This window comes from Rhinolophus sinicus, linkage group LG07, assembly GCF_036562045.2.
Source record: "Rhinolophus sinicus isolate RSC01 linkage group LG07, ASM3656204v1, whole genome shotgun sequence".
Classification (NCBI taxonomy): domain Eukaryota; kingdom Metazoa; phylum Chordata; class Mammalia; order Chiroptera; family Rhinolophidae; genus Rhinolophus; species Rhinolophus sinicus.
The window spans coordinates 6,530,664-6,553,932 of NC_133757.1; the positions used below are offsets into that span (position 1 = coordinate 6,530,664).

The 23,269-nt window shown below is 46.6% G+C and overlaps 1 protein-coding gene across 2 annotated transcripts in view; it reads left to right on the forward strand.

Moving 5' to 3' along the window:
* The window catches only part of CPXM2 (carboxypeptidase X, M14 family member 2), a 140,569-nt gene that overhangs the window by 16,330 nt on the left and 100,970 nt on the right, over window positions 1-23,269 (forward strand). Inside the window, exon 1 of one of the 2 annotated variants that reach the window (XM_074338849.1) lies at window positions 8,582-8,603. The exons of the other annotated variant lie outside the window; for it this stretch is intronic. Within the exon in view, the coding sequence (XP_074194950.1) occupies window positions 8,597-8,603 (7 nt within the window). The 5' untranslated portion in view covers window positions 8,582-8,596. Of the gene's footprint in view, window positions 1-8,581; window positions 8,604-23,269 lie in introns of those variants that run through there. 2 annotated transcript variants of the gene reach the window in all.

The following is a 23,269-nucleotide window of genomic DNA, read 5'->3' on the forward strand; positions in this document are numbered from 1 at the left end:
TGTTATGCTTTTAAAGCATTACGTGCAGACATAAATTACTGGGATTTCATTGGGAATCAATGCAAATAGGGCATTTTTGTATAGATCCGGGAGCCTGATTTTGACTGTGTTATTGCAATTTGTTATGGTTGTATCTCTAAGCTCCATGGGTTTTGTTGACCATTGTATCTCTAGTTTCTAGATCAGAGCCTTGACACTTACAGATTGTCAGAACATAGCTGATGAGTGAGTGCATGAGTGTATGCCTTCCAATGTAGAGGGCTTGCTGACAAGTAAACAGAATATGAAAACACGGTGCGGAAAGTGTGGTGTGTGGGGAAGTGCAGACGTTCTACCTTGAAAGACATGCAAGAATTAGGAGGTGCCAGAGTTGCTTGTGTGCAACTTACAAATATTTTGGCATAGGAATAAGATTTCCAAGAGGCTATTTGCAAATTAGAGTGTTTTTGAAATTTATGCATTTCAATTAAATCCGCTCTATTATGTGAAATTGTTGTTGAAGCCACTCTCTCTCTCTCTGTACACTAATTAGCAATCAAAATGCTGACGTATTTTGCAGATTTAGCAAAGGCTGGCAAAGATGGTCTTTGAGTCACTGGAAAACAAAATTAATAAGTGTATGAGATCCTTTCTAATAATCTCCACTGCTTAATGAGCTCTGGAAACTTGCTGAAGAACTAGGCAAGCATTCAAGCCTGATGTTTCTGATTTTTTTTAAGTAATGCAGTTTTTACGTACGTATTAGAGATTACACTGAATTCAGGAAAACAGCCAGTGGATAGTAGTACCCCTGCAAAAACTGTATGTGTGAAGCAGTGGAAAGCCTCAGATTTGGGGCTTAAGTTGGTTCCAGGGGCCATGTCTTCGCCCATTCCCGTGGGTGGTGGGTTTCTTAAGGTCGGTGGCCCTGCCCCCGCAGGCTTGAAGTTACCAGCTCAAGCACAATACTGGGCTGTATACAGCAAGTGCTCATTGTCATGTATTGAATGGCTACACTAATGAATTGCTATGGAAACTGGAACCACTAACCTTTAAGAAAATTTGTCAGATGTACGGAAAAGTTGAAAACTTGTTCCCTTCACCAAGCTTCAATTTAACATTTTGCCGTATTTGATTTGTCTCTCTGTATGACTGTATCTCTATCTGTCTACTGTACACACACGTATATGTATCATTTGAAAAAATAAGTTCCGACTATTATGATATTTCACATCTAAATCCCAATGAACAATTATTTTAACTGTATGCTATCCAGTCTATGTTCATATTTCCTTAATTGTCCTAAGAATGTGTTTTATCGCTGTTTTCTCGAAACCAGGATCTAATTCAGGTACACAGGCTGCATTTGGTTATGTATATCTCGAATTCTTTTAATCTAGAACAGTTCATTCGCTTTTTCTTTTTCTTTTCCATGACATTAACCTTCTGAAGCCTGTATGCCATTGTCTTGTCGGATGCTCCGTCTTGGATTTGTCTTATTGGGTCCTTGTGGCTTTTATATGTTCCTCTGTCCCCTGTATTTCCTCTGAACTGGGAGTTTGGGCTAGAAGCCTCATTAGATTTCTTTGCCGATATGCTACCGTGTTTCCCCGAAAATAAGACCTAGCCAGACAATCAGCTCTAATGTGTCTTCTGGAGCAAAAATTAATATAAGACCCGGTATTATATTATATTATTATATTATATTATATTATATTATATTATATTATATTATATTATATTATATTATATTATATTATATTATATTATATTATATTATATTACATTACATTATAAAGACCGGGTCTTATAGTAAAATAAAAACAGGTCTTATATTAATTTTTGCTCCAAAAGATGCATTAGAGCTGATTGTTCAGCTAGGTCTTATTTTCGGGGAAACACGGTACTTCATAGATGAGGTTGGGGCCTTAGCCCACCGCATCCAGCTGGACCGCTGTTGGTGATCTAATCATTTGATTAAGGGGGCAATAGCAAGATGGCTTCACGTTGAGGCCCTTTTTCCTTTGCGATTCGTCATTTGTGGGGTGATACGTTGGCATTGTGTCACTCTCTCGTTCCCCAACAACTTTTCACCCAATAATTCTAGCCTGAATCCATTGTTGCACTTGGGTTGCAAGATGGACCTCTTCCATTCCATTGCATCCTAGAGCTGGGGCGGCTCCATAAAGAAGAGCTTCCACACCCCCAAGTCCCACCCACTTGGGAAAGCGCTCTCAACTCTCTGAGCCCCCTTTTCTTTGGGGGAGATTAATCTCAGCCCTCAGAAATGTTGTGAGACTCAGGGAAGCAAAGTACAGTTTATAAACTGTAAAGTTCTGTATTTGTTTTTGCAAACTGGGGAGACTTACTGCAGATACAAGCTGATCAGGCTGGCAAGTGAGGGGCATTGGAAACCCAACATGTAACGAGTGTTGTTTGAACACATAGATGGGTACCCGAGGATCTAACATGACTAGCAATAAATTAACATGGGGAAAACTGCATTGTATCCAGACAAAATTTTACTCTTTTAAATAAGAAAATGTTTTGTCTTGGAATTTCATCTGTCCCCATGTGCACACTTCCAGGCTTTGGCTGCCCTGATATTTACGTAAGCTGGAGAACGCAGAGGGGCCTAGGACACCCACTGCCACATCTGTATTTCTTCGAGTTTTGACTTCTCTCTCCACTCTGCTTGTTCGTCTTTATTTTTAGAGTGCTCTGATAGTCATTGTATCTATTTTACCTGGGTTTTCAGTTGTAATCAGTTGGAAAGGTAGAGTCAGGTGTGCTGCCAGCCAGAACCAAAGCCTATACAATTGTTTTTCACTGACTGTGTAATATTTCACCAAGCTCATGTGTCATGATTCTTTGAAATTTTCTCCTACTGGACTTTAGGTCATTTCTGTTTTTTTCGTTATGAAAAATAAGCTATGGTGAATTTCTGTTTCTGTATTAAGAATTACTGTCTTAATACAGATATTCAGGAGTAGAATTACTGAGATAAATAATGTGAACATTTTTAGTCCCATATGCTTCCCTCTGTGTGGAATGATCTGCCCCATATCTTCCAGGAGATGGATCCTACTTGTCATTCGAGTTGACATTTAAATGTCACCTCCTCAAGGAGGCCCCTGGCTCTACAGCCACCTGCCGTATACTCTTGATTACATCAGCCTGTTTTCTTCCTGGCTCATATGTTTATATGAAGTTGTTATGTTCTTGGATTGTTAGGTCTGTGTTCCTGTTACAATGCCATCCCTTCCAGTTCAGGGACTGGGCTTCCTCCTTCACCACTGTACCCCAGGACCCTGCCTAGTGCTTGGCACATAGTAGACACTCAATAAATATTTGTGAACAAATGACATAGCGTAGTGTTTAAGCATATGTGTTCTAAATCAGAATGCCCAGGTTTGAATCCTGGCTCAGGTCTCCAAAGGTTGTTGAGGGGAGTAAAGGATAATGCATGAAATGCTCAGTGCCTGGGTAGGATGAACACACAGTGACTATTAGCACTTACCATGCTATCGTCAAATTGCTACTTCTGTAAAATGGGGCTAGGAATACTTCCCCCCTCTTCCATGTATAAAAAGAGAATGTTAGAGAGAGCACATTGGGTTGCTAGGTAGGAAGGGGCCATTAAAATCGGAGGCATTATGTCTATTAGCATGCGTACCAAATAGCCGGACAATTTCAAATGGATTGTGAAGCCCATTACAGCCCTCTGCCAGGAGTGGCGGTTAAAATGGTCTGTCTGCGGGCTCTCTCTAACTCTCGATGTCTTTGCACTGTTTCATTTTGAAGGAGAGGGTTGAAAAAAGTCCAGGCGGGGTGCAAGAAATGGCTATGTAATTTAATTATTTTAATGACATTAAAAATGTTAGTCACTGTGACTCTTTTTCCTGTGGCTCAGTACATCAAAGAGGTCTCTTAATTAGAACCGGAATGAAGGACCTTTTCCATGGGCTTCTCTAGAGACGCGTTCCAGGGAGACTCATGAGCAGGCTGAATATTTTGGCATCTGGTGACTATAGTCACTGATTTCATCTCCCACTTTCTCCCTCTGCCTCAAGCTCTTTCTGAATGTGTGTGCCTCTGCCCAGCCTCACTCAGTTTCGGGAAAGCCAGGCTCAGCCGCCCCCCGCTGCTGGCCCCCTTCATGCCCCGCTCCTGCCTCTACCTTTCCATCTGCCCTTCTCTCCACCCCCTTCCTCCTTTTCTCCCCACTCGGCCCACTCTACCCATCAAAGTGCAGGTAGAAGGCAGCTTGAGCCAGAGAGCTGTGAATGACCCCTGAGATAATTTAGCCAGATCAAAACAACAAACACTGACGCCTGCTGTATGTCAGGCTCTGAGCTGAGGGAGGAGTGAGACCCAAGGTCCCTGCCCTTGAGGAGCTTCTGAGTTAATGAGACACACACACACACACACATCCTACACACACACACATCCTACACACACCACATCCTACCATACACACACACACATCCTACACACACACACACACATCCTACACACACACACATCCTACACACACGCACACATCCTACACACACACACACACATCCTACACACACACACACACACACACACACACACACACACACACAGTTTAACAGAGAGCGCTGAAGGCAGCCTGAGGGAACAGCCACCTGCAGGGAACAGAAACTCCCACGGGCCCATGGGAAGGAGCAGTGCACGTCACACCTAGCTGGTATGTGTGTGTGTGTATTAAACTGGGTGGCTCGATGGCTTGGCTGTGTCAGCCTTATAGACACGGATGTGGAAGCCAAGAGGAATCCAGGGTCTGATCCACTTTACAGTCTGTCGGTGCAGAGGGGCCTGTCTACCCCAGGACCCCCGCCCTCGCCCCCAGGTCTCACCTCCTCCTCCCCCGTCACCCAGATGCCCCTGGCACACAAATAATGACATTTTGCCCTTACCCCTGGGGTGCAATTCAAACTGAAGAGTGGCCAACATAGTGCTGCCAGGGCTGGAAAGGAGTGGTGGCTGAGACGATCTCCCCTCCTGCAGGAATTTGGATTGGCACAAGTGTTTATTTCCTCCAAAAGCATAAAGCGCAGCATCAAACTCCAAGCCTGAGAACAGAGGAAGCCTTATGCCAGGTGCTGTGGAACCACGAGCTCCCAGAGAGTGTGGCTGGCGGCTCTGGGCCGGGCGCTATAGAGGACCTGGTTTCGGGACGGAAACCCACTGCAGGCCAGGAGGGGGCTTTGCTGGAAGACCCCAGAAGTCTGCAGTGGAACACCAGGGCTGGGGGTGCACACCGGCTTCCAGAGCAACCAGAGCTGGAGCTGGAACTTCTGGAGGACATTCTCTTGGTCTCCTGTTGTCTCCTCTCTGCTTAGCTCTCAAAATAATGCTTATTGAATGTCTACCATGGACAGACTCTGAGATGTAGTGACAGTAAGTCAGACACAGTCCCTGTGCTCAGGTAGCTACAGACCAGCAAGGAAAGTTGATGTCACACAAGGCAAAAGCTGATCAACATCACCAGTTGTGTGACGTGTCAGGGAGGAGACAGGCCAAGGTGGAGAACAGTAGGTGGGGCTTATTTTTGATTGAGAGGTGGGAAGGGGTCTCCCTGGGAGGGTGACATGCAGAGTGAGACGGATGAGGAAGAAGCAGATGTATGGAGGGCAGGGCAAAGGACATTCCGACAGGAGGGGTGAGTGCAAAGGCCCTGAGTCAGGGAAGACTCCACATATGTGAGAAACTACAGGAAGCTGGTTGTGGGAGGGGTGGGGAAGGGGCCAGAGAAGCTGTGGGAGGGGCAGGACCAAAGCAGGTCCAGTCTCACACGTCTGAGAAAAGAGCTTGCACGTTATTCTTAGTGGGATGTGAGTCATTGAAAGATTTCAAGGCAGGAGAGCGACGTGACCCCGTTCTTGTTTTAAACCGATCCCGCGGGCTGCTGCATGGAGAGCAAACTGTGGGGAGTGAGCGTGGAAATTGGGGACTCATTAGGAAGCCATTGAGCAAACTCAGGCTGGAGATAATGGTGGCCTGGATGGGAGTAGTGGTTTTAGAGACTAAGAGGAGAGAAGAGGCTCAGGGTTCATCTTGGAAATTGAATCAACAAGGAGTACTGATGGGTGCTATGCTGGGGGTGTGCAAATAAGGCTGAGTGCCAGGTGACTGGCTTAAATCACCATCCTGGATAAGATGGTGTCATTGACTGAGGGGAGGGAACAAGTTTGTGGAAGCCAATCAAGAATTCACTTTGCAGTTCAGTTTGGGACGTGGATGCAACGTCTAAGCAGACATGCAGACCTGGAGCTCACGGAACTGCATTCGTGGTATTTCAACCCACAGGGAAAGAAGAGGAGGGAGATCTAGAACAAGGGCCCAACCCAGGCTGAAGAGCCTCACCATCTGGGGTCTAGGTAAAAGACAAGGAGACAGAGCAGGCTGGTGCAGGTGTGGGAGGACAGCCATGGAGGTGTGGCACTCCAGAATCCAAGATGGGAGACTGTTTGGGAAGCAAGCCACAGTCCACAGTGTCCAATGTTGCTGAGTGACTCAGAAGAGACAATCATGCTTGGTCACATGCAGTCTCCAGCTGACCCTGGCAAGAGCTGCTTCGACCTTCAATTTGACCACACTCACGTTCCCTGCTTCTCAGTCCACAGGGCAGTAGAGCCCCTTCCAGTTTGCACACTCCATCCATACAGGAGGAGCTGCCAACGGACACCGACTGCTTTAGGCTGAATTCCAAATCCCCAAGGGACAGAATGTGCGGTGGTCACCCTCGGTCCATCAGGGGTGGCCTGCGTTGGGGGCCCGCGTATGTAGCACATGAGCTGAGGCAACTCAGCTTCCAGAGCAAGGAGGGTGCTGCCTCCTGGACTGGACTGACACTTAGAAGGATGCCCACTGCCTCCCTTACCAGTCGGTTTACAGAGTGTTCCGGAGCTTTATCTTTGCAGACCTGGAGCTGCTGGTCACCATGGAAACAGAAGCTTTGTTCACCACTTCCCCGTCTCTTTTTTTCGCTTTTCCTCCTCCCATCGTTTTTCCTTTTCTGTCCTTACACCCACTCGCTCTCTTCCCTCTACTTTCTTGCCTCTATTTTTATTCACCACTTTCTATGTTGCTTGCCCTGATTTCCCCATCTGTTTGATTTTCATGCTAAATATTACGTGTAGCTTTGTTAGTCACCTGTAATTGCTGCTGTGGGAATAGAAAGGGGAACACATGCCTATATTCATTTAGACCTGTGCGCATACCCAGCTACACACAGAAACACGTTCATAATGCAATAACCCCAGCGTTCTGTTCCATGCCAGTGATGCCCAACAATTATTCGGAAGCGAATAAAGAGTGGCGGGAATGTGCTCTGTCCTCATCGTTCACCAAACGTTCCTTGGAGTCCAGGATTTTCCTTTCAATTATCCTGACACCCCACATTTAGATAAGGCAGTTCTTCTTTGGCATATCTGCGTGTAACTTAAGCAGCCAGGCTTTGATTGCTCCTATCTTAATAGACATAGCTGTCAGTCACACACAGCCAAACAACCTGCAGTGCCTCTTTTACTGTATACACAGCCGATGCAGATTCTTCCAAGATTGTGTCTGCCAAGCACCATGTTCATCAATCAAATCAAGGCAGAGAGCCCACAGCCAATTCGAGTAAGAACTGGGAATTTAGAGGTCTTCATGGCCCGGAGCCTGAGGACCCACCCCCTCACCAGGCGGCCGTGCAGCAGGACATTGCAGCCCAGGGGGGCCGCCAGGAAGTCACAGCCTGGACTGGTGGTGTTGTGGGGGAGGGCCTACAGAGGGAGGAGCATTGATCAGGCGGTTCCTTCGTGACCTGCAGAGCCAGTTGGCAAATGAAACAGCACCAACAAAACCACTGAACCTGTTGTTTGACTTCAGAGAGACCAAAATAGATAGATGGTCGACTGGCTTGAAGATGTTTAAGAAAATAATAAATCATGGGAGTCAAATGGCAAGAGTGGGTTGTTTCTAAGGGCCCAGCACGAAATGAGTTTCACGCTGCCTTTCAGGACTGGACGGGGTTGGGAGGGTGGGTGGGTGTGAGGTGGTGCTCCTGAGCCCTGGCAGGACTCCCTCAAGTGGTGAGCCCTTTGGTGAGTGCCCCCAAACAAGCCCTGGCCACCAGCCCATTCCCTCCCTGCGCCCTTGGGGACTGTCTCAGGAGGCCCAGTCTGCAGATGTGGGACTCTGTCCTGGGCTTAGGAGCAGAGTCCCAGAGTCCAGCCTCTGCTGCCTTTCACAGCACCTGGGGAGACGGGCCTCAGTTCCCTCAGCTGTGCAGTGGACGTGAGCACCCCTCCCTGGCAGGGCTGCTGTGGGGTTACAGGAGAGAGTGTGGGCAAAGCAGCTTGCTCACAGTGGGCATGCAATGATGGTGCCTGTTATCAGAGGCCCACGGATGCCCTGGGGCTGCTTGCACCTTCACCGTGAGTCGGTGGGTGCCTTGTGTGACCTGGACTTGCTCCCTGTACATGTCTCCACCAGCCCCCCTTTCTCCACCTCTCTGTTTCAGCTACCTACTGACCAAGACTGTACCTGGTCACCCCTGGCACTGGCTGTGTGACTCAGGAGCTGCCGGGGGCTGTACCCACAGATGGCAGGTAGGTTGCTGCAACTCCAGCGGGCTTGACATAAGTGGGGAAACCTCTCCTGGCGGCATCTTTATTTTCATGTGAAGAGCTCAAGGCCATCACCACGGAGGGACTAGATCTTGGTGTGTGAGACTGTGGGGAGGGTAGCTCTGTATGGCCCTCCTGGGTGGTCCCACTCCTGGACATTGGGGAAGCCCCACATCTTCCTCCATCTTCCCGCCCAAAGAACCTAACGGGGAGAGAAGCACAGTGGAGTCTTTCACTCAGCCCCTGCCTTCTTTGGCTTATTTGAAATGAAATCAGAATGACTTGTTGAAAGCTGTTCCACAGGGAGCTTTTACTGGCTTTCCGTTGAGTCATACGTTAGACATTGAAAACTGACTGTCAACCTCCTCATTCGGGGACGTGTCTACAGAGATTAGTTATGTGCAATGGAAAGAGTAATATTCTGGAGGCGTTGCATAGCCCAGCAATTAAGCCTCATTGGATACAAGCAGGCCCGGACTAAGGCATTTAGATGCCAATGAATGGATGGGGAAAGGTAACAAATGACAGGTACACACGCTTTAACTTGTCACATGTAACTATGCAGCACATAAGCTACAGAGCTGTTTTCGGGGCATGGCACCAGTTAATTACTTTATTCCACACAGATTCTGTATGCTGACAAAGGATGTTCTTTAGAAAGACTTAAGCCTGCTGTGGACTGCAGTCTGAATTTACATAAACGTAGAGTCTGGGATGTGGAGGGACCTTGCCTAGGAGGAGTCCTGCCTGCACACCCAGAAGACCCGTCACGGGCGGGACATGGGCCAGTGGGAGGCTCTCGCGAGTGTTGTCCCGCGTGGGAACCACCGTGCCTGAGGTTGACGGCAGGTGTGCCTGAGCACAGCAGAAACTTTGAAAGTGCAGCTGCAAATACAGAATGACTCTTCAGAGGTGAAGTCAATACAGCAGGTTATAAGATGTGCACTTACACCTAGTGAGAGGTAAAAATGAACTTTGTTGTTTTTTTGTTATTGCTTTAAACCTTTTTTAAAAAATTAAGGTTATATATTTTGTACGATACTGTAATTATGGATACATGTCGCTATACATTTGTCCAAACCCATAGAATGTACAGCACCAAGAGTGAGCCCTAAGGTAAACGTGGACCTTGGGCGATGACGATGTGTCAAGGTAGGTCCATCCTACCCTGTAACAGGTGTGCCATGTGGTGGGCGTCATTGATAATGTGTGGGGGCTGGGAGCACATGGGACCTCTCTGTACTTTCTTCTTAATTTCGCTGTGAGCCTAAAACCTCTCTAAAAAAGTCTTTAATGTGAAAAAAATTAAGGTATAACGTACATATAGTGAAATAGGTATTACGTGTACAGTTGACTGAGTTCTAACCAGTCTATAAACCAGCACCCAAATAAGGATATGGAACATTTCCATCACAGCAGAAAGTTCCTGTGTACCCTTTTGCAGTCAGTTAATTTCACGCCTATTTAAATTCTCAATCAACTCTGAACATGTGGGCAGATTCTGCCCAACTCCAGCTGTTCTGGAAGATTCCACTTGGTTGCCCGGTCCCTGTGCAGCTGTTCGTGGTACCCAAGATGGACCAGATGGCTCCTTTCCCCACTCCCATCCGCTTCCCCAGTCTCCACTGTAGCCACGACCTCTCCATGAGGGGTCCTCATTTGCATATCTGTCTCCCCACTAGGCTGCAGGCTGTTGTTGCACTCTGGCCTTGGTAGGTATTCAGCCAGTGTTTGCTGATTGCATGAGTGACCAACTGGAGAAATTAGCAGGTGTCCTGGGTCAACTGAAAACAGGATGGTTCCTACGTTTGGCCTTAGTGTGGAGTTTCTGGTGGAAAAGTTGCTACTCAAGCCGCAGCCCTGCAATGGAAACCCTCTCCCTTCCTCCATCGTAAGTGCCCCCCGCTCAAGCCCCCAACCGTGTCTTTCCTCCACCTTCCTCCCCCACCTACAGCTGCTGCAGCAGGTCCTGCTGGCTCTGCCCCAACAGCTGGCTCGAATCTGCCCTTCGTTTCTTCTCCATGGCCCCATCCTCAGCGCAAACCACCACACCCCTTGCACGGACAGTTAAGTGGCCCCCAGACTGGTTTCCCCACATCTGTGCTTTCCACCCAAATCTCTTCTCTCCAAATGACCCTTTTCACATTCCTCGCCTGTTTCAAGTCTTGCACAGATTCCCGTTGAACTCAGCATAAATCCTAACCTACTGCTGCGACCCAGACCCCTGGCCCTGGCCTGCTGCCCCAGTTTTACCTGTGCCAAGCCTCCGATGGTTGTCAGAGGCCTCCTGGTCCCTTGAGCTATTCCTCCCTTGTCACTTGTGGCCTTTACATTCTCTCTGGAATGCTCTTCCCTCAGCTGAGCATGTGGCCGGCTCCTCATCTGTGGGGGTCTCTCCTGAGGCTTCTTCAGGGAGGGCTTCTCTACCCCACATTATCCCACAGTGGACCCCTCCCTCTGTCTCTGTCACAGCACTTGTTCCTTCCTCCTTCCCTCATCTCTCCCTACCGTGTCTCATTTCTCCTTTCCCTCCTCCTTTTCCTTCTAAGTATTTATCCAAAGCTACATATGCTTTTTGGACATTCTGGTTTATTTATTTAACCCTCCCCCCCTCTAGAATATAAACTCTGTGTGGGGGGTGGCAATGCCTCCAGGGGACACCCCCCTGTGTCCCGGGCCCTCTTAGGGTCCCGTCTCTCTCTTGGCACCAAGCAGACACTCATGAACTGCTTCTGAGTGCACAAATGAACCAATGGGAAGTTATCTATGATTCTATGATGGGAACAGTGGAGAAACATTTTAAAAATCATTCTCCAGGTATGTCAACACTCTCGGGGACTCGTGATGGGTTCCAAAGGAAAAGTGCACAGGGATGGCTCTGTGTTACCCTGTGATCCTCAGCAGGAGCAGTGGGGGCTGAGGGGAGAGGGCTTATGGTGGTAACACTGTGCTCCCTTTTGCATGGGGGTGGGTGAGGACACAGCGGGTACCCTGCTCATGCCCACCCTGGCAGTGCTGCTTGCTCTGTGTGTTTTCTGGCCCAAGCAAATGCATTTTCCCGATAACATCGTGTAAAGCATCGTATAAAGACATTTAAGGGAAAAAATGATCTGACTTGAATAATAGTTTCTCTTCTAATTACAGAAAGCTGTGTAGTTTGAAAGGAAAAGAGTTTTCCATTAGGAGGCCTCTAAAAATAGTCATGGTGATTTGAACCGCCTTCTTCAGTGTCAGCCTGAATGCTAATTACATTAGCAAATCATTTTGGCAGTAGGAACAGACCCTGACCCCTGGGCGCAGCCTCTCGTATCTGCCCCGTTGGTTACTGACGGGAGCCCTCCTGGAAAAGCAGCTGTTTGGAAAACACACACACACACACACACACACACACACACACACACACACACACACACCTTTCTTGTACTTTCATAGGTGCCTCTCAGCATAAAGTTCATTGCACCCAACTTGTAAGGGCAGAAACTCATGAATCCTTTAGGTGAACGCCACATGGGGAGCAGACATCCACCAGGCAGCTGCTGGGCAGTTGGACATTTGGCCAGAAGAAGAAGACGGGCTGGTTACTGCAGGGGAGGCAGCCATATGCAGAGCAGTGCACACGTACTGCCAATCTCTTCCGGCACCACATGGGGACTGCTTTCCATCATTCTGGCCTTTGGTGGTCTGGGACCCTGCTTCTCGCTGTCCTTCTAGAAAATGCATGGGAATGGCTTGAATCCTGAGGAAACGTGAGAGGTTTCCTGTATTGCTCCCTTGTCTTTGGAAGGTCCCCAGGTCTTATGGAGCCAAGCTGGGGAGAATACAGGGCCCATGGGCAAAAGGTAGTATTTGCTTATTATTGTGTTGGGGGTTTGGCATTCCACAGCAGGGGGTTTGCAGCATGATATTTATGAAACATTGCAGCTTCTGGATTTAATTTAAACTTTATTCCGATAGCGTGCACACATGCCCGGAGGCTCAGAGGCAGCTGACTGCGGCTGACATGATTTATAGCAGGCCTGTTTGGGGAGTGGTGATCTGGCAGACCCCTCGAGGTCCTACAGCTGTCTGGAAGACGAGGTGGTACACCCACTGGAGTGGGAAGGCTGCTGTGGGCAGGCAGGAGGGATAAGCTAGGCTTGGCTTAGCATCAGCCTGACATTTGCATGGTGCTTCCAGTTTGTGACGCATCTATTCCATCTCTCTTGCGAGCTAGGGAAGTGTCCCATTTTATAGATGAGGAAACTGAGGCTCAATAAGGTTAAATGATGAGGTTAGCACATGTCCTGCCCATGTTCCTCTTTTGTGTCTCTGCGGAGACTTCTGGTGTGAAATACGGAGATGAGAGGATTGCAACTGAAGCAGGTGTAGGCAGATGGCAGGGGTCTTCCTGCAGTTGGCGAAGCTGTTCCTGGCAGTGGGAGGTGGGTGAGCAAGAGTATGTGTGGGGAGCATGTGGATGATGTGACCTCATTTCTGTGCCTGGACCTCACTGGTGGAGTGACAAGGAGGGGAGAGCGTTGGGAGGACAGGCTTGGGGAGCTCATTCAGACCCCGGGGTTTGGCTATTGTCCTCTGATGGCTGAGAACTGGAGGGTGTATGTGTGAGCTTGTCCACTGATGGGCTGGAGAAGGCCAAGTTTCAGGGCAGGATGAAGGATGGAGTGGGGTGAGGTTGGGGTGGGAGGCAGGGAGGCAGTGAAATGAGGGAAGTCACTGGCAGGAGGGGCTGCAATTATGCTGTTGGGTGATCTAACAGCAGGGTCCACAGAGGCGAAGAAGAGGCGGAGAAATGGGAAGAAGAGGGTCAGGCGTGAAGGAGGAGCATGAATGTGCTCGGCAAGGCAGTGATGCGCAGTCGGGCCCCAGAGCCACAGGGAGGTCTGAAACTTGACGTGCTGGTTGAGTCATCTTTTGGTCACATCTGCCCCAGAATGGAAGCTTCAGGGGTGCAGTCACTGCATCAGTGGTCCGGGGCTGAAGAAGGAGGAGCCTGTAGGGTCACCTGCCCTGCCTCCTTGTTTGCAGATGGGCAACTGAGGCCCTGAAAAGCTAAGGCACAAAGAGGGACGTCTCTGCAGCTACAGTGACTCTGGTCCAGGGCTCTCTCCCTGTACTGCTCTCTCTGGGATCACGTCTTCATCATCAAGGTCACACCGTCCTTACCTCTGGAAACACTTGGCTGCAAATGGCCCAACTCCCAGGCCGTGCTGTGTTCCTCAGTACTTTCCCTTAGTCCCTCTTTGCCTCTGTTGAAAGGCCCGTGTCACTGCTCGCACCCGTCAGAAACAGCCTCGCGGAGGGGAGCAAGGTGCATGTGGAATGCAGGTGACCAATAAGGGGGCTGCATAGCCCTGCTCTGTCCTCGTCTCGGGTCACTTCCCTGCACAGCTGCCACCGGCCTGGCCTGGAGCGTGATCACTGGGTGCACTGTCAGGGACTCCAGGTTCCCCATGCAAGGAAGGCTGTGTCCTCACTAGGAAGGGTGCTCCACTGGGTGGGTAAGATGGGGACATGGGGGGGGTGTCACAGCTAGAAGGACAGGTAGCTGCAGAGGGGACAGCACTGGTGGGGAGGTGGGAGAGCCTGAACACAGAAGAGGAAGACAGTTTGGCCAGGGGAGGGGTTCATGAGAAAAAGAAGTGGGGTGAATTTGGAAGCACGGGGTAAGGACAGAGTTGGGGAGAGCCCATGATAGCCTTTACTGAACACTTGCCCCGTGTCAGGGACTGTGCTAGATGTGGTCACACCTCAGTGAGGAAGACATAGAAGGTTAACAGTCAGAATGAGAACACACCTGAGCGCTTCCCATGGCGAGGCCCTCTTCTGAGCACTTTACTCGTATTACCTCATTTAACCCCCAGAAGTCTATGAAGTGGAAAATATTATTATCCCCATTTTCCAGATGAGGACACTGAGGCACAGAGAGGTGAGGTGACCTGCTCCAGGCCCCAGCTGCTGAGTGACTGAGCTAGAATCTGAACTTGAACATCAATCCAGGACCCACTCTCTTGGCCACTGAAACCGGCTGTCTCTTACTTACTTGAGCATTAAGCAATCAGAAAAGAATGACAAAGTGTGGTGGGCGCCATAAGGAAAAGAACAGGATGCATAGCCAGGAAATGAGGGCAGAAGGGTAAGTCCTACTTGAAGCAGAATTTTTCAGCAGAAAGAGCTCTCTGAGGAAGTGACATGTAAGCTGAGGCCTGAAGGATGAAAGGGAGATTTTATTTATATAACCAATACCTGAGAAGGTTTCTTTTGAAAAAGAAAATATTGCATGTTGATTTTAATTGTTATGCCATTTTATTTCGCTTCATAAGTGTCATTTATTCTTTCTCCGGAGAGGGAGCTAAGTGCTGTATGAGCTGAGGTGGGCTAAACTCACCTGGGTGGTGACTGCCTGCTAACCCACGCCACAGGCTGAGTTCCCCCAGAAAACTCCGCTTTCTGTCAGGCGACAGCTATGCCTGGCAAACCTTTTTTAATTTGGATCTCTGGGGTGCTTAAAACATTAATTGGTTTAACTTCAGCTTTTCCTCCTTTGATAATGAAATGCACTGTAAAGTGTAAAGTAGCTGTGCCAATTCGGAAACGCTCTCTGCACATTGCGAAGTCCCTTCCCCCCAAGCCTGGGGGCTCCGTCACTGGGACACAGAGAAGAGTGTACCCTGGTCTCAGGGAAGGAGCAGGTCCTCTTCATGTTGTGCACCCTGGGGAGGGCTTCACTGAAGTTAGGGAGGGATCTAGGACTGGGTGATAACAAAGGCAGCAGGGCAGGGCAGGTGGGGGCCCCAGATCTCAGCTGTGCCAGAAGGCCGGGAGGGGCTGCTTGGAGGAAAATGCAGGCCAGATGGTGAGGACTTCGAAAGCCCATTTCAGTGCATGATTGCTTATTGAGCACCTACTGTGTGCCAGGCACTGGGACTGAGAGAAATCAGGCTTTGGATTCTGCACTCAAGGTCTTTTCATGCAGCCAGCCAGCATTTATTGAGCACCTTTTGTATACAGGAGAGATGCCAACTGCTCTCCAGTGTTCCCTCTCCTAGAGGAGTTCACTGGGTGGTGGGGAAATCAATGCCATGCCTGCACTCAATGTCCAGAGGGTTGTGAGAGACATATGCAGGATGGTGCAGGAGCCCAGGGGATGGGGAGGGAAGACCTCTCCCAGCTGCAGTCAGACAGGGCTTCCCCGTGAAGAGGGTTACAGTTGGACCTCAACGTGCAAGCAGGAGTTTGCTAGGACAGGAAAGGCAGGGCAGCATCCAGGTAGTGGCAACAGTGTGTGCCAAGGTGGGAGGGGGTGGCAAAAGCGGGGTGACAAGGAAAAGGAAGGGCATGGTGTGGAGGTTACCTTTCTCCACTAGGCAGTAATGAGCATGTGCCTCACTCCGATAGGACAAGGTAATAACAACAACATCGAACCTGAACTGAGTGCTCACTATGTACCCGGCTTTATACCAAGCATTTATGTACATACTTTTATTCAACTCTCACCACAATTCTCTATTAGGTCAGGATGGGATTCTCCCACTTTACAGATGACTAAACTGAGGCTAGGACGGTGCAGTCAGTCCCTGCTCCAGGCTGATAGCCAGTGAGGGACAGAGTCAGGATAAGAGACCCTCAGGTCCACCTTGGTCTAACTCCAATGGGTAACTTGCCACGTCCTCAGATGGGCCACTCACTCCTGGTTCGGTAATGACCTCTGGAGGCTGTTTACAAATTAATATATTAGATTGAAATACCTCAATATTTAACACGCCTCACCTTCACCTCCAGATTGGAGAATGGAAACAATAATGACAAACATGCTTTCTGTTTCATCCACTGGAGTTTGGAAGCTTAAGTTTAAAAAAGATGTAGGATGGAAGAATTGTATCCAGGTTGTTACAGTGTTTGCCAATTTTGGTTGGATACACAAAGCATTGGATTTCTGTCCCTGAAAGTTCGCCTACTTAGCAATAGAAATGCATTCTTAGCTACAGAATTTATAACTGGATGTGACAACTTGCCTTCATTTGCACACAGAGGGGAAACCGTGCTTGCGTGGAAGGAAAAGAAGTTTTCGCTGCTCAAGAGCTCCCAACTTTTATGCCTGAGCCCCTTAAATCACACTGAGCTTCGGCCTGGGATTTACAACTCGGAGGTAGCCATCACTGACGGCCAGGTGTGAAGGAATGAGACCAAGACTTACAAAAAAGAAATGATTGGTTCCCTGATTGTGCCCTTAAGGGTAGATGTAATTAAACTGAATTGAAAAACTGCCATGCCTCCTTTTGGTATATGCAGTGTCGTGATTGTAATCAGGTAATTGTAGTTTGAGGGCAGGGATCTATTTGTCTTACTGTACAGGGGCATTTATATACTATAGTCCCTAGATGGCATATTACAAATGCTTTTAATATACTTCATTTACTTACCTATTCCCATGTCTGCTACTCCCTAAAAGTAATCAGACCGTCATGGAAGAATAAAAAGTGAATCTGAACGACCAAATCATTAATTTGGGCTGACTTTAGAAGGTTGTGCCTTAAAACTGATTGGCTCATGCAATTCCACGGAAAAGAAAACAATTATTTAAGCTGGTTGGCCAAGTCTTGTGTTTTCAAACAACAACATGTAGAAATTGTTTCAGTGACTTGTGCCCTGAGTTAATGTAATATTCTCTATTGGCACAAACATTTTAGCAGGAAAAAATGCTTCTCAGCTAAATTTTTCTTTTTCACGGGGTTCACAATCTTTATCATTTTCTCTTATACAAATCGTAAGCATTCAGGTATGGTTGACATGTGTTCACATGACGTATGTCAGGATGCACAGGTGTGCTCTCCAGATGGGGGTCACCTGTCCTCATGCCCACCAGTAGTGATTGAAGGCTGTTGTAAGCCCACATCGTCACCAACACTGGGCACTATTCAGCTTATGCCCAGTAATAGTTGCCAGGCAACACCTCTTCACTTAAATGTTCGTTTCTCTGATGACTAACAACGTTGAGCATGTCTTGATACATGGTTGGCCTTTTGTGTTTTCTCTTCTGTTAGTAGCCTCTTCACATCCATTGCCTACTTTGCTACTGTGTTTCTTTGTCTCTTATGTATCATGGACATACATTTTTTGTCAGATTCAGACATTGCCGTTATCATTTCCCGATATATTATCTACCTGTTCATTTTGTTCTGGGTGTCTTTTGTGGAACATACATTCTTTATCTTGATATTAGCATCACCAACTATTTTTTTCCTCTTATTTTTGCTTTATGGTTTGTGCTTTTCAGGCATTATTGAAGAAATTTTTCCTTATCTGCAGGTCACAAAGATATTTTTCTATATTTTTTCTATTACCTTTATGATTTCACTTTTCACATTTAGTTCTTTAATCCATCTTTGGAGTTCATCTTTGTGAGTAGTATTGAATAAGGATCCAGTTTTAATTTTCTCCATACAGAGCCAGGTTTCCCAATGCCATCCAGTGAAGATTCTATTTTCATTTGTAATGTCCTCATATTTTGTATTGTTCCCAGTATACGACATGTAAGTCCGTCACCTTGCCTCTCTCTTTTGTTACATTAGTCTGTGGTCTGCTTTGCACCAATAACACGATTTCTTTTCTTTCTTCCAATTGTAATTTGAAATGTCTTAACACCTAGTTGGATAAGTTAAAGCTGCTTTAGCTTTTTCAAGATGTTTTTCCTTCCATACAAGTTTTAGAATAAGTTTATTGAATTCCTCGAAAAAATCCAACTGAATTTTTTATTGCATGTAATTGATTTATGTATAACTAATTTATTTCTAGATTAATCTGTTGGGGGAAGACTTGAATCTTTATGACACGGAGTTGTCCATGACAGAGCATGGACTGTTTTGTCAGTTGGTTAGAACATCTTCTCTATCTTTTATTAAAGTCTCAAAACTTTCTTGGTTACATAAATTCTAAAATAATTCCAGCCATAATTACTACTATTGTGAATGCATCTCATCTTGTATTATACTTTCTGGTTTGTTATTACTGGTTACTGATTTCTAAAAAAAATTATCTTTCATCATCCAATCTTGCAAAACTATGTATTATTTGTCCTATAATTCTGCCGATCTTTTGTGTATAAATGATCAGACCATTTATCTCTAAAAATAAAGATTTCTTTTCTCTTTCCTTCTAAATTTATACCTTTTCTGTCTCTTTTTTCCCCTATAGTGTTGGCCATAGCTTCCAGGACCATATGAAACAATTACGGTGATGGTGGACATCTGGTCTTGAATCTAGGCAATTCACTCCATTAACTATCATGTTGCTGTAGATCTGGTGTATAACCTGTATCAAGATAAAAAGTTCCCTTTTATTTGCAGGTTTCTAAAAGTTTCTTTCCTAACGAGATGTTGAATTTTAAGAAATGCTTTTCTGAGTCAGATAATTCATTGACTCAGATGGTCACACAGTTTTTTGTCTTTTGGTCCATCGATGTGATAATTACATAGATTTTTCTGCTGTTGAACCATCCTTGTATTCCTAAAACAAGGCCGACTTTCTTACATTACATTAAAAAAATAAGCTGTTGGGTTCAGTTAGCTAATATTTGACCTGACATTTTTTGTATATATGTTCCTAATGAAGTGAGCCTATTATATCCTTTTTTTTGTATTGTCATTCTCTGATTTTAGAATCAAAATTACATTAGCTGCACAAAATGATCTAAGCAACTTTTACTCTTTTTCTATTTCCTGGAATAAAACTTTTATAAGATGGCGATTTTGGTGTTTTAAAAAGTTTGGTAATTTCACCTGTGAAACCATCTGGAACTTCTTTACAAAGACTGACTGACTCCCATTTTAACTTCTTTAGTGTTATTGGTCTGTTCAGGTTCTCTGTTGTTTCAACTTTTGTATTTTTTCTAGGAATTTATTAGATTTTCAAATTTGTTAAGTTCATCATACTTTCTTGTTATGTTTGTAGTCTCTATTCTATCAAGCTCAGTGTCTTCTGTGATGTGGGGAGAGGCAGGAATGTTCTACAGAAACTGCAGTGGGTGGGACCCCTGCTTTCAGGATTGGTTGTCTGAGAACGGGCTATAGGTGGTCTTTTCCAGACCTGGGGCCTCCCATGTGGATGGACCAACTGTATTTGGCATTGCTGTTCTAGAGAGCCCTGTACTCTGACAGACAAAGGAGAAAGGGGAATGAATGCCTGAGTTTCAGGCCTTCCCAAACTTTCTTCTGATTCTGGGCTGGGAGTGCAGCAGCCCCATGTGTGTGGTTGTGGTGGGCTGGGGGATAGGGTAGTGTCTTCCCAGGCTTTGCATCTGGACTGCTCCCATCGAGTTCCTCTTCATGTAAATAGTGATTCCACAAAGATTACTGCTCCTTCTTTTTTAGGCTTCCTGCTTAGGTGATATCAGGAGCCGCTCCAAAATTTGTAAATTTGAGAAACTTAGATCCTAAGAAATCCCACTGGAAGGAGGGGCTAGAGATTTCCTGGGTGTTAAAACCACCCCCCAGAACCCATTGTGACCGTCACATGACCATCACTGGGGGCCTGTGCTCTGCCCTGACTCTGCGTGTTCCTAAGTGCATTTTGGGCTGTGGGAGGCTCCAGAATTCCCTTGGGCCTGAGATTGTAACCTATGTGATAGAAGCAGGTGTTTTGAAGCCAGACAATTGGAGGATCAACTCTTGACTCAGTCACTTGTTAAATGGATGACATTCAGCAAGTGACGTGACTTCTAGTTTCCTCAGCCCTAAGATGGGGGAGAACCATCCTCTCCTCACAAGGTCTCGGGAGGATTGTGTCAGTCAGGGACCCAGCAGGAGTGGAGGCACATGCAGTTAAATGGAAGTGAGTTGAATGACGCCCAGAGGATTGCGCAGAACTGAGAGGAGGAACGCTGACTGGTGACGGCAGACGTAGGCCTGCCATTACTGCTCATTGGCTGCTGAACTGGAGCTGAGGAGGGAGGCTTCAGGGCAGCACAGAGGTACAGCCACCACCAGGACCGCTGGGGCCAAGTGAAGGGGACGTGGAAGGGTTGGTGGGAGGGTTAGAAGCACCCAGATCCCCCTCCCGCTCCTATCTCCTGCTGGCGCCTCTCACTGACCATTCCCAGTCAGAAAGCGGAGGACAAGGATGCTCAGGCCCCAAGGCTCAGCCTTCAGGATGCAGGTGGCCGACAGGAATGGAGGTCAGAGGGGGTGTGAACAGAGGAAAAGCTAGCATGAAGGTTGGATGCCATCCTGTTTGGAGACTGTCCTGCACATAGCAGGTGACTGCGAATGCGGATCTCTAGGGATGCTGAGGGGCCTCTGGCTACTCTGAATTCACTCTCTCCTCAAGTGTCTGTTGGTGCGATTTCTCAACAGTTTTTATAACAGCATCTTGTTGATTACAAATGGAATATCTCAAGCCAAAGCCAATTTCCCCAGGTCAACCTGGGAATGAAACCACAGAGTGGAGGCGATAGTGAGGAGGGGAGCTGAGTTGCAAGGGGGGACCCATGAACCAAGAATAAGTCTTAACAAAATGATGCCAAATCTACAGAGCATAGGAGTAGGAACAAACATGAAAATTAAATGTGAAATGGGTAATTATGTAGTAATGAGATTGAGGACATTACAAAGGACACTGCCATTTAAACCACAACTCCACAGAGTAATAAACGGGAAAAACCCTCCAGCTTTACAGTTATAATCATAGTTGCCATAACAACTTAGTATCTCTCTCCGTGAACATATATCTCGAGACTGTATTTTTAGCAATGACTGTGCCAGAGCATGCATTTTTTTCTTTATATAGCAGCTAATTTTTCAAATTACTGATCTTAAAAAAAAATTCTATTTTCATTCTCTCTGAGTGTAAAAGTCTCAGGGATAATTAGGGAAATGAGCAGGTGTGAAAGTCCCTTATGAAAAATGCTATAAAAGTATTGATGTCTTGACAACATTTGTTTCAACAGAATGTTCTCTGGACCTGTAACACTGTATTGTTCCTTGTCAAGCAGCTTCATATAAATTTTCTCTGTGGTGCTCATAAATATTTGAAAAGTTACTAGCTCTGTAAGGTGTTTGAGGATTATTTGACAAGTACAGATTTAGGCTGGTAACAGAAATTAGCTTAACAAAATTGTGAGTGTCAGGAATGAATGCATGAATAAACATTGGCTAAACTTGCTTAACAGAAATGCACATAACAGATTCCCAAAGGAAGCAAACAATGGGTTGACTTTTTTATTATTTTATTTTTTATTGGTTTATTAGGCTGTAACAGACATTTATCATTATATCCCTCACACAGTGATAACTCCCCTCCCCCCTGCACCCCCATCTACTACCCCTCTGACATCACATACAGCCTGGGTTGACTTTAAAGAACACCATTTGATGGACTCAGAAACCAGGAGGGATTCTGAGCTGCCATTTTGGTTTCCAAATTTGCCCCAGCTGCTATGCCTAGCTGGAGGGTTTGGTTTTATAGCATGGCTAATGTCCAAGAAAAGTTACCACCTTACCAAGCTCCACTTATACTACCCAGAGAGGCTAATAGTCCTTTGTGTCCCAGATGTAAGTGAAACAAATTATTAGGTTGAAAACAAAAAGTTCTCAAAAAGAAGCACTTTTTGCCAATGCCACGAAAGACCCCTACACAAGGTTAGTCATGCAACAAGGATTGAGAATTTTATGCTTTCTTGTACTCTATTGCTTTCGTGGAGGATGGAAAATTAGCAGATTATAATAATCACTGGTTATAAAGAGCTTATAAACGCTGGGCAGGGGGCAATGGAGAGTATGCCTTACCGTTGTTGCCCATTGGTGAGCCAGGAGAACAAAGTGTGGGTGAGTACCTAAGCCTGAATCCTATGAGGTGGGGCTGGGTTTATGTGGGATTGATAAGCACTGTGGATTCTTCAGTAGGAGAACAATACTATAGATGGGTGTTTTAGGGAGGCAGCTGGAAGCTTCCCGTGAAGTGTGGATGGTACGTCATAGAAGGAGACCTGCTGAGTAAGTGTTCCAATAATCTGGCCTGGGGCACTGAATGAACAATGGACTAGGAGACTGCCCGCGGGAATGGAGGAAAGGGTGAATTAAAGGATACACGTCACAAAAAATCGGACTTAGTGTTATGTTAGATATATATTTATTAGATGGTAAAGAAGAGTTGGGACAGTCTTCATCTGTGAAGTTGAAGAATGAGGAAACCCTCCCTGGCAGATAGGCAGGGTTGAGAAGCAGGATGACGCTTGGAGACCAAGAAAATGAGGTCAGCTTTGCCATCTTATCTTCCTGTACTTCCTAAACTCTCTTTGTGCCCTGCAAATTTCCAGGCGATCAGCCCCGGAGAGAGGGACTCAGGTAGACAAAGGCAGCTCTGGGACTGCGCAGGGCGCTGCTGTGTGTTGGGAGAATTGGGGTCTATGCAATCAGTTCTCCTTCTGTTTGTTCTGCTTGCTTTAACCATGTGTCTCGTTGGAAAGCAAGCACTAACAGGGAGCACGGTGATTGATGGGATTCATTTCCTGATTCCAGGGATGAGTTGAGAATTACGTTGGGGTGGGACATTCTCTGAATACTTACCAGACACAGTAGAGCAGGTGTATGTTAATTTATTTACTAAGAGATGCCAGGAAAGGTACATGTTTTCAGAACTCTTGGGTATGGAGCCAC